Consider the following 18,293-nt stretch of genomic DNA (forward strand, 5'->3'; position numbering starts at 1 on the left):
TTTCAAGTATACAAAAGCCCCAAAAGTCAGTGTCTTGATTTTTTTTTTTTTTTTTTTTTTGCTTTCCACCAAATATTATATATCTATATATATTTGTGGAATAGTGGGTTGAAATTTATTTTCAACTATGTCTATGCCCACTAAATTCTTTTTCATGATCGTTTTGGCAAATATTTATGAACAGATCTTAGCTTTAAAATTATTTTTTGGGGGCAAACTTTAAACACATGACAAATTTGAAACTTGCTTTGCATTTGAAGTCGTAAGCCAAAGTTAATTTTATGAAATGATTGAATACACAAAGAACGAATGCATAACTTTTTGATTGGAGATTATTTTGTGAACTGGGGGAGGGAGAAACATTTGGGTCAAGTTTTAGGTACAAAAGAAGGAACCTAAGTAAATCTTGTTTTATATTAGTGGGCAAATACACGTGTGCACACTTGCTGTAGTTGTCAAAGTTGTTTGTAGTGTTAATTATTTGGGGACCATGTCTGTGAAGTGTGTCAAATCCTATTGACGTGAGCAAGAATCTAATTAGACCTTTTTCTAGATCCTTAAGAGTACACATCTTGAAAGAGATGGAAGGTGTTCATGTTATGACAGTTTTCAAATGACCATAATATTGAGTTATTTCAAGAAGAACCTCTTTTCCTGAACTTTGGTGGTGGAAGGAGAGGAAAAGAGAGAGGAAGTGAGATCAAGCTCAATATGAGTAATAAGTAGGGGAGAAACCTTAAGTACAGTGTTTCAGCACTAAAGACACATAAAGGAAGATGCGGTCCTTCACCTGAGGAGCCAAGAGCTTACATAAATCAGTACCTAATGAATAAACAAAGAAAAAGTTGCACACTTGCAAATCATTCTTAAGCTATACTTAATGTTTTCTCTAATGTGATATAACATTTGTGGGGCCTACTGATTGGGGAATCTAGGAGTATGTTGTGGATTTAAAACTATGTGTATTTAAACTGTCTGGCTCTAGGCAATGCACACTGCAAAATCAAAAAACTGAAGTTTTCAGGAGCGAATGAAGAGGTTGGAAACTATTTACATGGGCAAGGGGGAAATTGCAGGGAAAGGAAACAACTAGGCACTTCCCCTGTTAGTGGGAAATGCAAGTCAGAAGCATTGTGGACAATCTGACAAGTTTTTAAATATATTTTTAAATATTACATTGCATATGTTGTGCAGTAGGAAGGATTCTAGTGTTTGCCTGTCCAAAGTTAAAGCTTTACTAAGAATGTGTAGTGTAAGTAAATACATGATCCAGGTGCTCTTACCACTGACTTCCTATTGCAAGTGGTATGCCTATGTTGTTCGGAGTAAAAACAGAAAGTTCAATACGACAACTACTACCAAACTTCATAGAAGCATCAGGGGAAAAAGGACTACTGCATGTGTAACATTATGTATTGTTTTCCCAATTGTCTTTTTAAATGAGATATTAAGATGAGCAACCAAAACTTGGGTTTATTTAAATTAGTGGATACTTACTGTCCCTTTGCTGCTCATTTTTTTCAGTGTTCTTCCACAATGCATTACCTTTTGTGGGGTTTGGATTTTTGGATAATGCAATTATGATTGCTGCGGTAAGTCTGTCTTCTGATTTTGATCCAGGAACAGTAATGTTTCTCAGATTTAAAAAAAATAAAACGAATGAACAGAACTAAATATTTGAAGAGTTCTTTATCTTATAAAAGAGAATAAAGATACTTATTTTGTTAATCTATCTCCCTCCTCCCCCATATTGTCACATTTGTTTCTATTTTAATATTTCAACCGGAAAAATTTTCACATTAGAATTATAGAATCATTTCAAAATTGACTCTCTCTGTGCCCTGTTAATAGTAAATAGTGTAATAGTAATAGTTAATAGTGATGTTTCATGTCTGAAGAATAAGAATTAAAAGTTGAGCTTAGTTCTACCCATGCTGAAAAATAGCACTCAGTCTTCTTGCTTTTAAAGAGTGGTATGTAGCAGGTGTTTCATGAGTCAAGAATTCTTTTGAGTCTTTTGACTGCAGCCTACTTGTTTTGTGACACTGGGCATATCATTAGCCTCTCTGCTTCATTGCACTAAGTTTATGAGAGATACTGAACATAGTAGGAATGCACTTGTACAGAACATTAAGATTTACTTATAAATAGTGCTGTGGAAATGTAATATCATAGTGGTTGAAATTATGAATTGGCATAGCACTTAAGTTTCTATCTATTTGAAAGCTGGAGCACAGGTCAAAACATAATTCAGATTTAGAATTAGATGATTAATGCTATAAGGCATGCTACTTGATGTTGTTGTCTGTGTTTTGGCAGGGGTGTTAGGAGTGGGAAAAGGGGAAGATCCAGGGGAGGACGCAGAGAGGGGTACACCAGTGTAGTTGTACTCCCTTTGGTTGAGTCATACATGAGAGCTCAGTATGGGATCTGCCCTGAACCCCTGCTTTCATGTGGCGTTGGAGCCCAGGGACTGAGTGCTGCTGCTGCTGCTGCTCTTCCTTTCCCTTGCTGCTGAATTCAGCAGGGAGGGGAAGGTTCAACAGCAGCAGCGTTCAACCCCTGGGGTTTGGAGCCATGCCAGAGCAGGGGCTCTGGCTAGCAGTTGCATAACTAGGGATGGGCAAGAGGGGCACCTGCCTCAGGTGCTGAAATTCCCCCCCTCCCCCCCCCCCCCCCCCCAAGTCCACACCCTGGGAGCATTGCCATGCCAGGAACTCCAAAAAAAGTTCCCAGCTCCTACTGCTTTCAGAGCTCTCCTGCAGGGTTTGCCCTGTGCCCAGCTCTGTTTGTTATGCCAGGGCTGGCCAGACCCAATCAGGTGGTGAGCTCAGAGCTCAATGTGCATGTGCAGCACAGCTAAGTATTTGGGAGGATGCAGGGGGCTGTGTCCATGTTGTCCCCGTCCCCCCCCCCCCCCCCCCCCCCCCAATTCCATTCCATACTGAGAAGATTTTACTGTCTTGATTTATTTGATCAGCGCTTGAAACTGTAGGATTGTTTCTATGATCTCCACATTAGCTATTACTTTTATTAGGAAATTAGTATACTGAGATTGAGACTTGTTTTCCGATGTCTGTGCCAGTAGGTTGCTATTGTAAAATGAATAAATAATGAAATATTAACTCTTAAACAGCCACAGTGTTTGAAGGCAATTGGAAAGGCTTGAAGGATATATCCCATCCTAAGTAAGCTACAGTAATAATCTTTAGCTTTAAAAATGAAGCAAGCAACTTGAAGGTTTTAATTGTATCAATATTTTGAACCTCTAATAACTATTTCCTCAGATAATGATACACCCTTTATTTTCAGGGAACCCAAATAGAACTATCTATTGGAGTTGTCCTAGGAATTTCAACTATGGCAGGTAAGATAATTGCAATAAATGTAGTCCTCACTGGCAAAAATCCATTCAGTTCAAGCTGAAAATAAACCTAATAGCATTGGAAACACCTTCTCTTTGTTGCCAAACTGCATTTCATTCTGCAGTGACAACTGGTCATTGAAGAAAGTCAGTATTTCCTCTGGAGTAATGGAATTTTAGCTAAGATAGCATGTCAAGAATAATTGTATAGAAACATAGCTCTGGCATCCTTTACAAAATGCTGGCGGTTCTGTAAATAAAATTAGCCATAGACAACTGTGGAGCTGATACTTTGCAAACTCTTTGGCACCTGCAATTTCAAATAAAGTCAGCAGGAGAAAAGATAGTCATTACCTTGCCAAACAGGAAAACCCTATAGCTCTTCAGTCTTTCTAAAATAGTGTCCTCTTCATTTACTAATAGTAGCAACATCTCTTTTCCTCCAGCTGTGAAGAAGGCACGGGCTCAATGACTGGTGCCTCCTGGGTCAGGGGGGGCACCTGGAGCCCCCCCATGACTGATTGCCAAGCTGCGGGGGGTTCCCTGCGCACTCTGCAGCAGACCCAGAAGTGGACCAGAAGCACTTCTGGTCCACTTCTGGGTCCACCACCAAGCACATGGCGGGGCGACCCATGCTCCTGTGGGATGCTTCATCCGCCCCACCAGCTCAGTGTTCACAAGCCGTGCCTGGTACCTCGAGTCATGTAGAAAAAACATATAAAGCTGTGTCTGTGGCTGAATCGCCGATTCTCCGAATCGGAATCATATCTTCAGATTCGGATTTGGCTGAATCAAATCGGGACAGTGATCCAAATCAACTAATTGAATCACTGTCCCCTGAATCATGCCAAATCTGAATTGAATGTGGCCTGCTTTGCACACCCCTACTTTCCAGTGTGCGTATAATTTGCATGTATGATACTGGGGAACATCAGTTGCTATCTAAACCGTGAAAATTTGGGGCTGGACTCGATGATCCTTTAAGGTCTCTTCCAGCCTGAGTGTTGATGAAAAAAGAGGGTTGGTACCATGTTGTCTAGAAAGTTCATGCTCTTAACATAGAAGCAGTCCAGCAACTGCTACCAGCTTAAATAAAATATGCTTATGTGAGAGAATGAACTCTGTTTCTGAGCAGATTTGCTGCCTTTCATTGTGGTGTCCCTGTAAATAATGCAGGACTTGAGGCAAGAAGAGGTTTTGTTTTGGTTTTATTTTTTCTTGTATTGATTAATCATGCCTTACATTTTTAATTTAATTAAAACCAAGTCTAATGGCAAAAAAACTAACCTGATTCTGAGTTCTAGCTTTCTAGTCCCCAGATCTTAAACTGTATATTTTAAATACATAGAAATAAAAGCACTCTTTTAACCACTTGTAAACCCCTTATTCCCAGACTAATAGGGAATCTTTACACATGCTCTGGGGTGGAGGGGAGGGTGCTTTAATTAGAATGACTCCAAGAGGTGCTCTAATAAACACTCCTGCAGTGTCCCACCTATTCTGCGTCCTACACTTCCAAATGGTGGTGGGGGTGCTTTATCTAAAGCTTGTTTGATCTTTAGTTAAAGCGTCCCTGCTGCCATTTTGAAGCATGAGGTCGCTGAATACACATGACTACTGGAGCGCACTAATTAGCACAATTAATTGTCTGCTCCAGTGTGTGCTAGACTATCGGACCAGATGTCTGGCATGTGTATAATGCCTAGGAATAGAATGTCTTCTACTGGGAGAGCACTTACACAGTTAACAGTTCCTTTGCCTATTAATGCTAACTCATTAGAAGCCTCCCCTTGGCTTCTGTTGCATGTATAAAGTTGTCTGATGCTTGACTACTGTTAAATAGTCTGACATTTTTAAAGCTAACTTTTAGGGTCTGCGTGAATTTTGTTTTTAAATTGAACAACTTCAGGAAAATGCAGCAGCCACTCTTGTTTATAAGTTTTTAGAATTACTGTTACAAAATTATGCTACTGAAAAAAAATCACTTGTGAAAGAAATGTAATTCTGCTTACTAATGCAATCACAGCCTCTTGAAGACTCAGATCAAGTGTAGTAATTTTCATCAGAACTTTTTTTTTTCCTCCCCCCTCAATTTTTCAGCTGCTGCTTTGGGAAATCTTGTTTCAGATTTAGCTGGACTGGGGTAAGTCTTCCTTTTGTGTTCTGGTTATTTTCTATTTAAACAGAAATGTATACCCTGGAAATCACTGTAGACTTTTATTCTTACTGAAATGTCTTTTAAGACAATTGTAAAGAGAAACGATCAAAATAATGCTTTCTTTAATTTGCTCAGTGATGAAATTCCAGAGTAATGAATCTTCATTATTTTTTCTTGCATGCAATATTACTCGTGGTTTTGAAAGGGAAAGAAAAAATGTTTTTTTGCCTTTCCTTATAAATTTTTAAGTAGAAAATAAATAACCTATGCAAGTATACAGTAATTAGCTAAATTTAAAAGCTAGATTTACTAACTTTGCAGGTGGTAAGATTTGTACTCTTAGTAACAAATTAATTGGCATTTATGAAACCTGTTCAGTTCAGAGTGTGCTCTTGATGCAAAGCTGAAATACTTGCCAGCTGGCAAATGTTATAATTACACGAACGTGTGTGTGTGTGTGTGTGTGTGTGTGTGTGTGTGTGTGTGTACACATTCTCTCTTTTAAGTGACAGCTGAGTAGGATCGGCCAACAACTTTACTGTAAGGTCATTGCATTAAAGTTCAAATATCATTGTTAATGAGTAGGAGCTGAGAACCTCATCTAGATTGGAGAAACACAGTTAAAATACCAAAGATACCATTATTCACATATCCTCTTCAGTTTTTATTAGAGTAGTTTCTTAAAAATTTTCATTGATCACCTCTGCCTGTCATGCAGACTGCTGCTGGTAAAGTCATATTTAAACCTTAGATCATTTGAAGGCAGTGTCATTTGCTATCTTAACCCAAGTGACTCGCACTGGAAGAATAGGGCCAGTAGTAAGCATTTTATTTCAATATCTTCAAAGAACATTTCAGCGATGGGCGCTATTATAAACTGCTCACTCCCAATCTCTCAATTAGATTTTTACCTAGGGTTGAATAGACTCTCTAGCATCCTCTGTTAGTTTGCCTACACATTACCTGGAGCATTCCAACAATATCACTTCAAGAAAGTTTCTTCAGGTCACCAGTGCCTTTTGAAATGTACTCTCTCTTTCCTGGCATTGCTTGTGGGCCGGTGCAACCTGAAGCTTCACAACTAGACTGTGCCAAGTCCTTCCAGAACATTTCTTTTGTCATTGTGGAGCAACAAACAATCTCTACTCAAGCACAGGGAGAGACTAGTCTTTTGGTTAAATAAGAGTACAAACAATGCTTGTAATCTTTTTGAAAGCATTCGTAGTGCTGTCGCTCCATCAAGCTACTAAGCCCTTGGCATCTTTCAGACTATTGCAAAAACTTTATATCAAGCAAACAGGCTCTTATTAGGAATCTGCCATACATGATAGAATCAAGGGGCACCTATACACGTACAGGGAGGCTGCTTTGATGTGCTGTAATTACAGCGCATCGGAGCAGACTTGATTAATTGAGTCTGCTGGAGCATGGTAATTGCTGCGTTCCAATAGACTCCAGCATCATGTGTATTAGTGTCCTTGTCCTGAAAACTGGCTACGGGGATGATTTAACTAAAACTCATTCAATCTTTAAAGCACCCCTGCCGCTATTTTTCAGTGTGAGGATGCTGACACACATGATGCTCTGGGCCCTTTAAATAGAGTGGCTCTCAGAGCCACTCTAATTAAAGCAGTTTCCCCCCCCTCCCCCCCACACAGACACACACACTCCTGGAGCACGTGTATAAGTGCCCAAGAGTTTCATGAAAAACCCCAAAAGTTGTATGTAAACCAGTAACTATTTTAAATTTAATTTTCTTTATTTAGATACAGTCAACAAATGTAGTTCTAAAATTGACACTATAGACAGCTAAATGCTCACATCCCTCTTGAGTGTCACCCAAAACCTGATATTTTAGTGGCAGTTTGGAGTCTTATTTGTCAGGCAAAAAATAAACTAACGTCTGCTGTGAGTTTCCTCTGACACTCACTCTAAGTTAAAAAAGAGAACTTTTGTTTGCCCCTGCTGCGACGGGTAAAAGTACACTTGGACCAGCTTCAAAAAGGGACGAACTGCTCCTCTGGAGGGCACAGCAGCTCTTATGCTGTAACTATTATGTGTATTTTGAGCCTGTAGACACAGGGATGGCAGGACCATTTGTACGTTTTAATCCTGCTTTGTCAAAGTTCAGAATTGGGGTGACTTAGAGCTGATTTGTATCTCTCACGCACGTGTAGCAGTTAAAGCATAATAGCTGCTGCATGTTCTAGAGCTGCTGCAGTTCCCTTTCATCTTTTGAAATCATTACAAACGTACATTTTTCCATACCCTTAGTTTAGTGATTCTTAGCCCTGTGCTCTGGAACTTGCAGTACAGTGAGATTCTTTGAAGGCTGCTGTAGAGTGCCGTATTACCACCATGAGGTGTGCAAACACCCTTACAGGATTAGCATGATTAATCCAAAAATTTCAAATAGGAATCTATAGTGTCAAAAACCTTCTGACCTATTGTAGGTTTTCTGAATTCTTTGGTTGCTTATACATGTGCTCAGGGGGCGGGGGGAGAAATACATATGCTCAGGGGTTGGGGGAGGAAGCATTTTAATTAACGGTTCCTGTAGAGCTGTTCTAATTAAAATGCCACAGCATTACATGTATTAAGCCCTTGCATGTTTAAAAATGGCTGCAGGACACTACCTAAATGCTCATTTGACAATCTAGTTAAAGCATCCCAGTAGCCATTTTTAAACCCATAGGGGCTTGTACATGTGACGCTGCAGCAATGCTAGAGCGCTCTGATAACGCAGAGCAGAGTCAATTAATTGAGTCTGCTTCTAGGGGTTCTAATTAGAATGCATCAGAGCACATGTATGGGCTCATTTTGTGACAGAAGAATTACTCTGTTTTTTCCATAATCAAAAAACTAATGAAACCCATATTTGAATAGGGTGCTGCTAAATTCAGTAAATTATGAAGGGGTGCCCTGGGTCTAAAAAAGTTGAGAGCCACTATCTTGTTTAATGTAAGTATCATAGCAAATATGCTGAATACTTTTAAATGCCATGTAGCTGTTTTACAGTGGTATTGTTATAGTTTAAAAAACTGTCATATGTTTCTCTACTCTTTAGATGACTACTTGCAGACTTGAGTAATTTATTACTGATAAGTTGGGTATCTGTATGATATTTTTGCTTTTTTTTCCCCCCTGTGTGAGAAAAGGCCATTTGAATGCCAATTTTCTTTCTGCCTCAGCAACTTTATTAAAACAAGTGTAACAGATTAAAACAAATGTAAAAAGAACACTTTGTGAATAATTGCTGAAAGGGAAACTTGCATGATTTATTGCATTTCCTGTAGTACTAAAAAGGCTTATGGACTGAAATATTTTCTTTAATAAAATCTTGCAGTAATATCTAGGCCAAATACATCTGGTATGAAATCCCCTGGTTGGTGTTTTTTTTGTTTGTCATCACCAGGGATCCTGGTTTTCTCTGTTTTATAAACCAGAAATTCTCTAATAAAAATTGCAAATTCTCATGGCAAATTCTCTCATTAAAAGTCCCCAAATCTGTGTTTTTTCCCATGACTGAAATGACAAGTGTGTGTGTTCAACCGATAGGTTGAACACAGTGTTTTATTAATATATTTACAATTTTAAAGCAATTTGGAAGCCTACCAGTGCCTCAGTCACTAATAATAAGATAAATTCTAAATTCACCCCCTGGCCCTGCTGGTGCCCCTCGCTCCTGACCCAGTGATCATCACCAGGGATTCTGGTTTTCTGTTCTCTATGGAAAAATGTGGTAAAACACAGATGTTCTCTCTTTAAGGAGGAAACTGCGGATTTTCTCTTTTTAAGGGGAAAGCTGCAGGAAACATTGGCTTTCCCCTTGCAGGCTGGCAGAGTTCCAGCCTACAAAGGCTGCAGAGAGCAGGAGGAGGGTGATCAGGCAGGGGTGCCATATGCACGGTGATACGAGGCTCCTGGCAGTGGCGCTGAGCCTTGCCATACCAGGTCCTGCCCACTGGGCTGTGAAGGCCCCTGTGGGGAGGGCAGCATGGTGGGGAGCCCCGAGCCCATGGTGGGCAGCCCATACTCGACCTTCTCCTGTGGGCTTTGCTCTGGCTGTGCTGTCTGTGGGGCAGGGGGAGCTAGGCTCTGCTCTGCTCTGACTGCAGCAGCTGCCGCATCCCACAGGCAGCTGCTGGGGCTTAGGCACTTTTGTGGGGGCGGGCACGGGACCGTGGACCTGGGTCTCTGGCCCGGTAGCCCTGGCAGCTGGGGGCCCTCTTCAGCAGGGCTGGAGGGGTTGGGGAATGAGGGGCACTGGCAGGGCTTGGGGGGTTGTGGCATGGTAGTGAGGGGCATGGGCAGGGGTCAGCACCACAAAGCGGGGAGAGCAGGGAACAGTCCCAGCTAGACCCGTATCCTGGTGAGTGAAAGGGGCAGGGGGAGCTCTGATTTTTCATGATAAAAAACCCAAATCAAATGCCAACATTTTATAGGTATTTAGAATTTATTTTATTATAGTGATTGAGGCACTGGTAGGCTTCTAAATTGCTTTAAAATTGTAAATAATAGATTAATAAAACATTGTATTCTATTGAGAGAGATAGATAGCTAGACACACACACGCACAGTGGCGTTTCATTTTAATCTTGGAAAAACATGGATTTGGGGGTTTTTAACTAGAGAATGTGTGTGGTTTTAATCGGAGATTTTACAGTTTTTAAAACGGAGAAAACCAGGATCTCTTACATCACATACAAAATTGAGGAGTGAATTTTATTACATGTGCACTTGCAACGAAATACTGTGATCTTCTGAAATGTGACTGTTGGTCCATATGTGCCAATGGTGGCTAGCAGTGCAGCAAAACCAGCTTGTTTTGATCCACGTTATTCACAGTGGGTTGCTGAGTGAAGGATGATCTGTCCAGTTCTTCGCAGGTCTTCCTTCAGAGGCGCTGCCTTTCCCTTTAGCTAGAGCACAGCAGCAATCCTGTTAGCTGACTGACTGCAGAAACAGCTCTTTTTTAAATAAAAGCTTCAACAATCATCTAGAGCAACTCGGTGGTCCCACACAGCTGTTTGCTGGTTATGGAGCTGAGGTCCACTCCATGATAGGGTAGACTGGGCTCCTTACCCTGATCAGCAGCCAGTGGAGCCACAATAGATGGAAAAATGGATGATCTCCTTGGCTTCAGCAGCTCTTGTGGCCAAGCTGGTTTTGAATGTACTGGTACCTGCCTTTCCTTTGGATTAAACCAGCAAGGCTAAGAGGGGGACACTGGTGCGTGGGCAGCTCAATGTTTTCATATACACTGCCCAGGGTTTTGAATCTGGAGAGGTCACTCCATCTTTGCTTTATCTTTCAAGTGAGGATTATGTTCGGTGAGCAAATGTCTCACGTAGCATACTTCTGTTGTCTCGCAAGACAGACAGATGCCTACTACTAAATAACCCCTGGCTGGTTTGCAAACCCCATCTTCACTAGGGCTACAGAATTAAACTCCGTGAACTATCTGGGTTCTGCTGTAAAGTATGCCAGAGGAAAATGCATTTTTATTTGTGTGTTACTATAGGCATTGTTTTCATAGCCAAAAGCATTTGAGTGCATGTGGTTATCTTAGTCTTGCAGGTTATGTGGAAGCTTTAGCTTCAAGAATGGGCCTATCAATTCCTGATCTAACACCCAAACAAGCTGATATGTGGCAAACACGGCTCAGCGCACACTTGGTGAGTGTATTTCATCTATAGTTTGTTTGTAATAGTCAGTAGTTATTAGGGGTGGAATTAATCCATTTTTTCCATGTTTGTCAATATGAAATGCATTAGCTGTTGATATTTGTTAAATAACAGCTTTGCAGCAAATTGAGGGAGCTGGTATAGGTAGAGCTTGAGGAGTGTTACAGAGCCAAGTTGGAGTGGTGACAGGCAGGCCACAGTAGAGATATTGTGGTAGATTTCTACCGCATCAATGTAACATACAGGAACTATGGTTGCAGTGGTTGTAAAAGATGGGTATCTTTTAGAGGTCAGTTCAGAGGATGGATGGGGTGATAACGGTTGTCCTTTAGAAACCTGGATATTTGTATCCATTTTTATAAAATCAGGTTGGATGATACAGATGTTCCGGTTGTAGAAAATATCATTCCAATCTTTAATTCGTTATTTAAAATTAACCTGGATGCAAAAATAACTTTAATTAGAATCTATTATGAATTAGTTTTAGATTAATATTCTTTGCCAAGGCTCATTATAGGAATTGCTTTAAAAAATAGTGGGCACTCATTGCCTTGCAGATTGGAAGCATTTGGCTGGTTAATTTTATTTAATCATTGAAATATTTCATAGACTCATTTAAAAAGAGGGTTGGCAATTCATTTTGAGAAAATAAATGCAAGTTTATGTAAGGTGAAAGAAATATCCAAGCAGGAGTTAAACTTTACTTCTGGGTAAATTAGGGGAAGAGAATTTGCTTTTATCTAGGAAAGGTCCCCAATAGGTGGGGCAGTGTCTGAGTACACACACACGTCCCAATGTAAAGGTGCCTATGGGAAAACAAGTAGTGTATCATTCAGCTCTGTGCAAAGGTGCTAAGTGTGTTTTTAGCAGACTGCTGTTTAGCTTTGAGCAGTCACAATTTTCCAGTGCTAATTCCAAATGTTAACATTAAATCAACTTTAGCATGTGTAAGTAAAATTAAATATTAATGCACTTTTCCCTAAGATTTCATCTAGTATAGATTAAGCTATCACTTAGTGATTGACTCTGGAGGGTATCATTCCGCTGTCTAGAGTTGCTTCACAATCTGCATCGTCTTCTGGATGCCATTAATTTAACCTTAATGTGGCTCAGACTAAACTTATCTTCCCTTTGAGGCTTTTCCATTCACCCATTATCAGTCACTTTGCAATACTGCCATCCTTATTGTTTCTCAGGCTTGGCATCTGGATGCTGCGTTTTGACATTTTCATTCTCTTTGACTTAGACATCTAGGTCAAGTCTCATTGCTTCTTCCTTTATAACATTTTAAAATGTGTCCCTTTCATTTTTACACGCAAAATGAAATCTCTATCTCAAGCCCTCAAGTCCCATTGTGATCAATCTTCTGTGGCCTCTCTGACACCTGCATAACTCCCTTATTCTCCCAGCAGTTGAGCTTTGAATGTGTCTGCCTTGCCTGTCAGTCTAACCATGTTACTCATTTTATGAATATCTCCACTGACTTTTCCTTTACCATATCAAATTCAAGTCCCTTTTGCTCTATATACATGTCTTATGGTGGTAAACCCCATTCCTTATGCTCTGCCAATATTGTAGACATGCACACCCCTCTATGACCATATGTTGCCCGTTTCAGAGCACAATGGGCACTTCTACGTGTGCTCCAGTGGGGATTTGGGGGAGACGCTTTAATTAGTGGGTCTGAGAGCAGCTCTAATTAAAGTGACACAGTGTCTTGTGATAGCATTCCTTCACTTCAAAATGGCAGTGGGGGCAGAGGTGCTTGAACTAAACCCCTTCTGATGAAACGCAGGGGTGCTGATGAACAAGATGCAGAGGCTGACTATAGCATGGCAATTACCATGCTCCAGCGACTTGGTTAATCAAGTCTGCTGGAGCATTGGTAATTACCGCACTCCAGCCAAGCTCCATGTCTTGTATGTCAGTGTCTCCATGCTGCTTAATTGAGTGCTCTGATGCGCTGTGATCACAGCAACTTCTGCATGTATGTATAGGCACCCGGTAAGACTAGGTTAAGGAAAGTGTTCTGATAACCCACTGTGTACTTTATTTTGCTTTTGCTTGTTCTTACAGTGGGGTAGTATGGTGGGTGAGACCAGTGGGACATTATTCCTGGGTAGGGGGGCTGTTACAAAAGTGAGGTCACAATTATATCACAAACAATACAACTGGTCATTTCCTTTTTTCCCCTCCCCCTTTTCTTTCCTTAGGGTAAAGCTATTGGAGTAACCATTGGCTGCCTTTTAGGAATGTTTCCTTTGTTTTTCTTTGGAGACGAAGAAGAAAAACTGGAAGAGAAAAAATAACCTTTTTACAAAACATATAAAAATGTAAACTAATGTACCTCAATTACTCAATTATGCTGTCTATATTTAGGAATTACCAGACAGTAAAAAATGTATAGACTTGGGAACAAAACATTCAGCATGTAGTTTTATGGAAACACTAATTTATTGTGGCTTTGTCTTACTCGGTACATCTTTTATAAGATACCATTTTGCTTTTTATTTAATGTAAATCCTGAAGTGTTTCATTTATAATGGCAACTGACGTTTACCAGTTTCCCTCTTGCCTTCCTTCTTTAATGGATGGGGTTATTACCTTAACCGCTTGCCATGGATGTACTGTAACTTTTTGGTTTGCGTATTTGTTGCCTAACATTTTAAAGTGCATGTCAGAAAAGATCCTCAGTACTCATCAGGTCCTTTGTTCCAGACTATCAGTGAAGCCAGTTAGTGGGTGATTTGGGATGTAGACTTTGTGGCCTTGTTGTGTGTGGTTTGTTCTCTGAGCCACCAGTTTGCAGTGCCTCGGGTTGGATGCATTTGTCATCCAATGGTTGGTTTGCTTCACAACTCTAGCCTCTTTGCCTCTTCCACTCTAATGCTCAGCAAGGTAAGTGTTTCCAGCCAGCCTCCTTACCATGTCCATTCTTCACAGTTTCTACACTGTCACCCACCTCTTTTTTTCTTCTACAGTAATATTTTGAGAATCAAGATTAATGTTTGGTTTTATCCTGTGTTTACTTAGCAACCCAACCAAATGAGTTAGTTGCTTCCAATAAACTTACTTTCCTCCCTTCCTGAACTTTAGCTGGACCTTTTAAGAATTCAGACCAGTCCCTAACAGCGTAATTATATATGGCCGAGTCAAAATAGTAACACCTTATTCTCTACAGGGTAATGGATAACGTGAGAGGAGTCAAAGGATATTAGACAAAGAAGGGAAGTTTTTTTAAGGTGAAATTTGACTGAGTGTGTGTGTGTCTGAAAGTAGCATCTCTGATAGTTAAATTGAAATCCTTAAAAATAATAATAATAAAAAAAAAATCCTACCAGCCTGGATTAGAGGATCTGATTTGCAGAATATAACCTACAGTTAACATTAGATTTTTTTTTTTGCTGTGAAGGCATCTAGTGAAGAAAAGATGGATCCTGGGGCCTTTTTTTGCCTTATTACTTTTGCAGTCTTATGCAGAGCATATTATTCCAAATCAATTTAATTTCTTTGTGATCATGTACAGTCTTTTTATGTGATCATTTGTGATTTTTCTGTTGCAACTACCATGTTGAGTAGTTATAATATTTCAGTGTCTGACCTATTGGTACAATAGTAATGGATTAATATTCATTGCTTAAAAAGGAGAGACTATTTTCCCTCCGAGTACAAAATAAGAAAAGATAGCAAAAGCCAGATGGTGGTGGGGGGGACGGCACTTTAGCAGCTCTACATCCTTTTGCTGATCTGTTGCACAATGTATTTCTAAACTGGTGAAAGAAATTAAAAAGTTACCTGAATTACCACAAGAGCAAATACTTTGTTTGGTGTAGTAAAAACATTACTACAAAACCCCACTTTGCTTTAAATTGCTGATCCAGCAGCTCATGTCTTCAGTCATAAATCTGATGGCTTTTGACTGTCCAGAAGCTCCAGAACACCAGTATCAGCCCTTATTTATAATGGATAAAAGAACAAAGAACCACCATTACTCTAGTTAAGTTATGAGATGATAATGCTAATGTCACACCTAAAAATTGCACCAACCACAAAAATAACTTTTCATAAACTTTCAGATAGTATCCTTATATGCCATCCTTATATGTTAAAAATTAGAAACTGGACCAAATTTTGGTAGAAAGAAACCCCAAGTAGTAAGGAACATTTTTGGTTTTTAAATATTGGAAGCTTATTTTAAAATAGCTTGAAAGTGTATCCTTTGATTAGGATACTAATATATTCCTTTCTGTTTAAATTTGTTTTATGTGGTGCTTGGATTCTTTCGGGCCATTTATTCAAGTATTCTTTTTGTCTAGAATAAACTTTTATCTTCTTCATTTGCTTATATATGTTTTTTCAAGAGCTTTTGCTTCTTTTGATGTCTAGTGTTTTGGTATTTGTTCTATACAAAGCTGTAATTAATCCCTTTTATATTTTTAAAGACCTAAGAGCACATGTTAAACATGCATTTTGCCCTGAAATCTGTAGCTACATTTACAGGAGGCTTGGGACTGTATTTCCTTACAATATTGACCCCTTCATTGACAACTTTGGCAATACTGAAACTTCTGTAACTTCACTAACATATCAAAACTGGAACACTTAAGATCATCCTAGTTCCTTTTTAAGAGTTCACAAGAACAAATACATAGCTAAATGTCAGCTATTGTAGTAGTACTCATTTTAGAATGACAATACTAAGGACATGTACTATTGTTTATTGGCTTGTGCATGTAAATTCAGTGCGTTTTGTTGACACTGTATGTTAAACTGTTGTACTGCAACCAATGTTTTTAACAAAAAGTAATGAACTAAAAGATCTTTAAAGAAGCTATTTGTGGCTTTTTTTTTTTTTTTGTTAAACTGTTTAACTGACTGTAAGGAAAAATATGGTGGGCATATGATGCATTCTTAGAAATACTGAATGTTAGACAAGTGGTTGACTAGGATGCTACTGAGATGACTACCTAATTTGGGTAAGTAGGGAGCCTGAGTGCCATCCTGACCCCACTGAAATCAGTGGCAACAGTTTTAATTAGGTCAGGGATTACTCTCTATGGGGAATGGCTTATCGAAGCTTACAGGACTTGTGTTTGGATGGTACAGTGGGTGAATACGGTGCCTGCCTGATCCAGAAGGGAGGATTTTTTTCCTAGTCAATATCCTGACTCTTCCAGCACTTTCCTTTTTTAATACATGGGTGAATATTATCCCGGGGCGCTGGTTCTGGTTTTTTAGAAACAGAATAAAAAAGACAAGTAGGTAAGAGTAGAACTACCAAGTTTGAGAGACCTTGTTCTTACTCTGTTTAATTCTGTCAGTGTTGTCCTGTATTTAAAGTGGGCCTTCCATGTTAAGGGCCTGGGCAACATTAAATTATTTTTATTCTGAAGTGGTATGTTTCTAACTGTAACTTCAATTTAAATAATGTGTTTTAACAAATGATTCACAAACTTACTGCATATTGAGTTACTACCTGTGGTTCTGTTGCTCGTGGCGGATATACAGAAGCGGCTGAAAAACAAGTACAGAACATGCATCTGGATAGCATCGTTTCTCCAATCTCATCTCTCAGTATTTTCTCACTTACATTATTTTACATGAATTGTTTTGTTTAGACAACATATTTATCTTCAATTAAACTATTTGGCTTTCTGCAACCTTTTGATCGACAGTGAACCTCGTTTGTGTTTCTTTACCAGACGGTCCTTCAGTCCTGGGGGAAGATGCTCCTTGAGTATTTTGTGTGAGGAAAGAAGAATTGCTTAAGTTGTAACTAAAAAGTTGTTTTATTGTTCTTATGTGAAGTACTGTAGAGAACAGTTTGCTTAAAATCTCTAAGTAAAGAAACTCTCTTTCTCTTCTTAGAAGGATTATGTAAAAGAGTTGTATGAAAAAAATTCACAAACCGTAAAATCAACCAGATTTTACATTAAAACAAAAAAAAGACCCACCAAGAAAGAAGTCTAGTTTCATTTTGATGTTTTATGCTTCTTAAGAATTGTGTTTTTATGCAAAATAGTTAATATAGCCCTTGACACTTCAAACCACTGATTCTTAACCAGCGTGCCCCAGCACCCTGGGGTGCCACCAGACCCTTTGAAGAGTGCTGTGAAGTGTGAGGAGATAAGCAGATTAGATAAGCCGGGCTCAGGCTTGTCTCTGCCTGGATCATCTCCTCCACCCTTAGTGTCCAGCCCCTGTGTAAGGAGAATAAGCACTGTAATAAAGATATAACTTAATTTTTTAATTGGGTGCCACTGAATTCACAGAAGTTTATGGTGGGGGGTGCCTTGAGTCCAGTGAGGAGGGCCTTGTGTCCAAAACAGTTGAGAACCACTGCCTCAAACCTTATCGATCTTCATTTGTTTTACAACTTGTCTATGGGTAATTGCGGCCCAGTAACAAATGACACTTAAATAAGTGCTGTTCTCTTAGTAAAAATGATTGACTGTAGCTAGATGAATATATAAGCTCATTTAATATGCATTTCTGTCTCTGCATGAAAAAATACACATAATTGGCACCAGTAACAAGATTGGTAAAGCCTTGTATAAGAATGTATTAATGGGCTGAACAAATTTAATACAAAGAGGTTCAGTTAAATGACTGGCATTTTACACTTCTTACAGTGGCATGTAATGATATTGATGGGCATAACTCTTATTTTTGCCTTTATACTAAATAAACTGCGTGGTTGAATATTTTTTTCCATTGAATTTTTCCCTTTGAATTTTTCCATTGCTGCTACTTGTCTCTTTATCCTTGGCAGGCTTGATAGAGGGTTTTGAATATTTTTTGTTGCAGCTGTTACTTCTGTTGTGGTACCAGTTGACTATTAACATCTCTTCTCTGCTCTCCTTCCCCCACACGAACCCTGGTATTGAGATGCTTTGGACTTTTCAAAGAAGTAAAATGCCTGTGGAGGTCTAAGGCTATATGATGCTGGAGCAAGTGTACTTGCTTTTCTTGACTTTCATGCAACTCCAGAACCTGAGTAGTGTCAAATATGACATTATGAACAAGGTGTTTCTAGCTAAGATGTTGTACTATAGAAGTATCATTTCCAAAATTTAATGTTGTT

The 18,293-nt window shown here is 39.3% G+C and overlaps 1 protein-coding gene across 1 annotated transcript in view; it reads left to right on the forward strand.

Moving 5' to 3' along the window:
* TMEM65 (transmembrane protein 65) overlaps positions 1 to 16,883 on the forward strand; it is a 42,844-nt gene extending 25,961 nt beyond the window's left edge. Inside the window, exons 3-7 of the mRNA XM_019495761.2 lie at positions 1,525 to 1,592; positions 3,313 to 3,367; positions 5,465 to 5,507; positions 11,095 to 11,200; positions 13,423 to 16,883. Coding sequence (XP_019351306.2) covers positions 1,525 to 1,592; positions 3,313 to 3,367; positions 5,465 to 5,507; positions 11,095 to 11,200; positions 13,423 to 13,518 — 368 coding nt within the window. The 3' untranslated portion in view covers positions 13,519 to 16,883. The remainder of the gene's footprint in view (positions 1 to 1,524; positions 1,593 to 3,312; positions 3,368 to 5,464; positions 5,508 to 11,094; positions 11,201 to 13,422) is intronic.
* The last annotated feature ends 1,410 nt before the right edge of the window (positions 16,884 to 18,293 follow it).

Source organism: Alligator mississippiensis, chromosome 3 (genome assembly GCF_030867095.1).
Source record: "Alligator mississippiensis isolate rAllMis1 chromosome 3, rAllMis1, whole genome shotgun sequence".
In the NCBI taxonomy this organism is placed as follows: domain Eukaryota; kingdom Metazoa; phylum Chordata; order Crocodylia; family Alligatoridae; genus Alligator; species Alligator mississippiensis.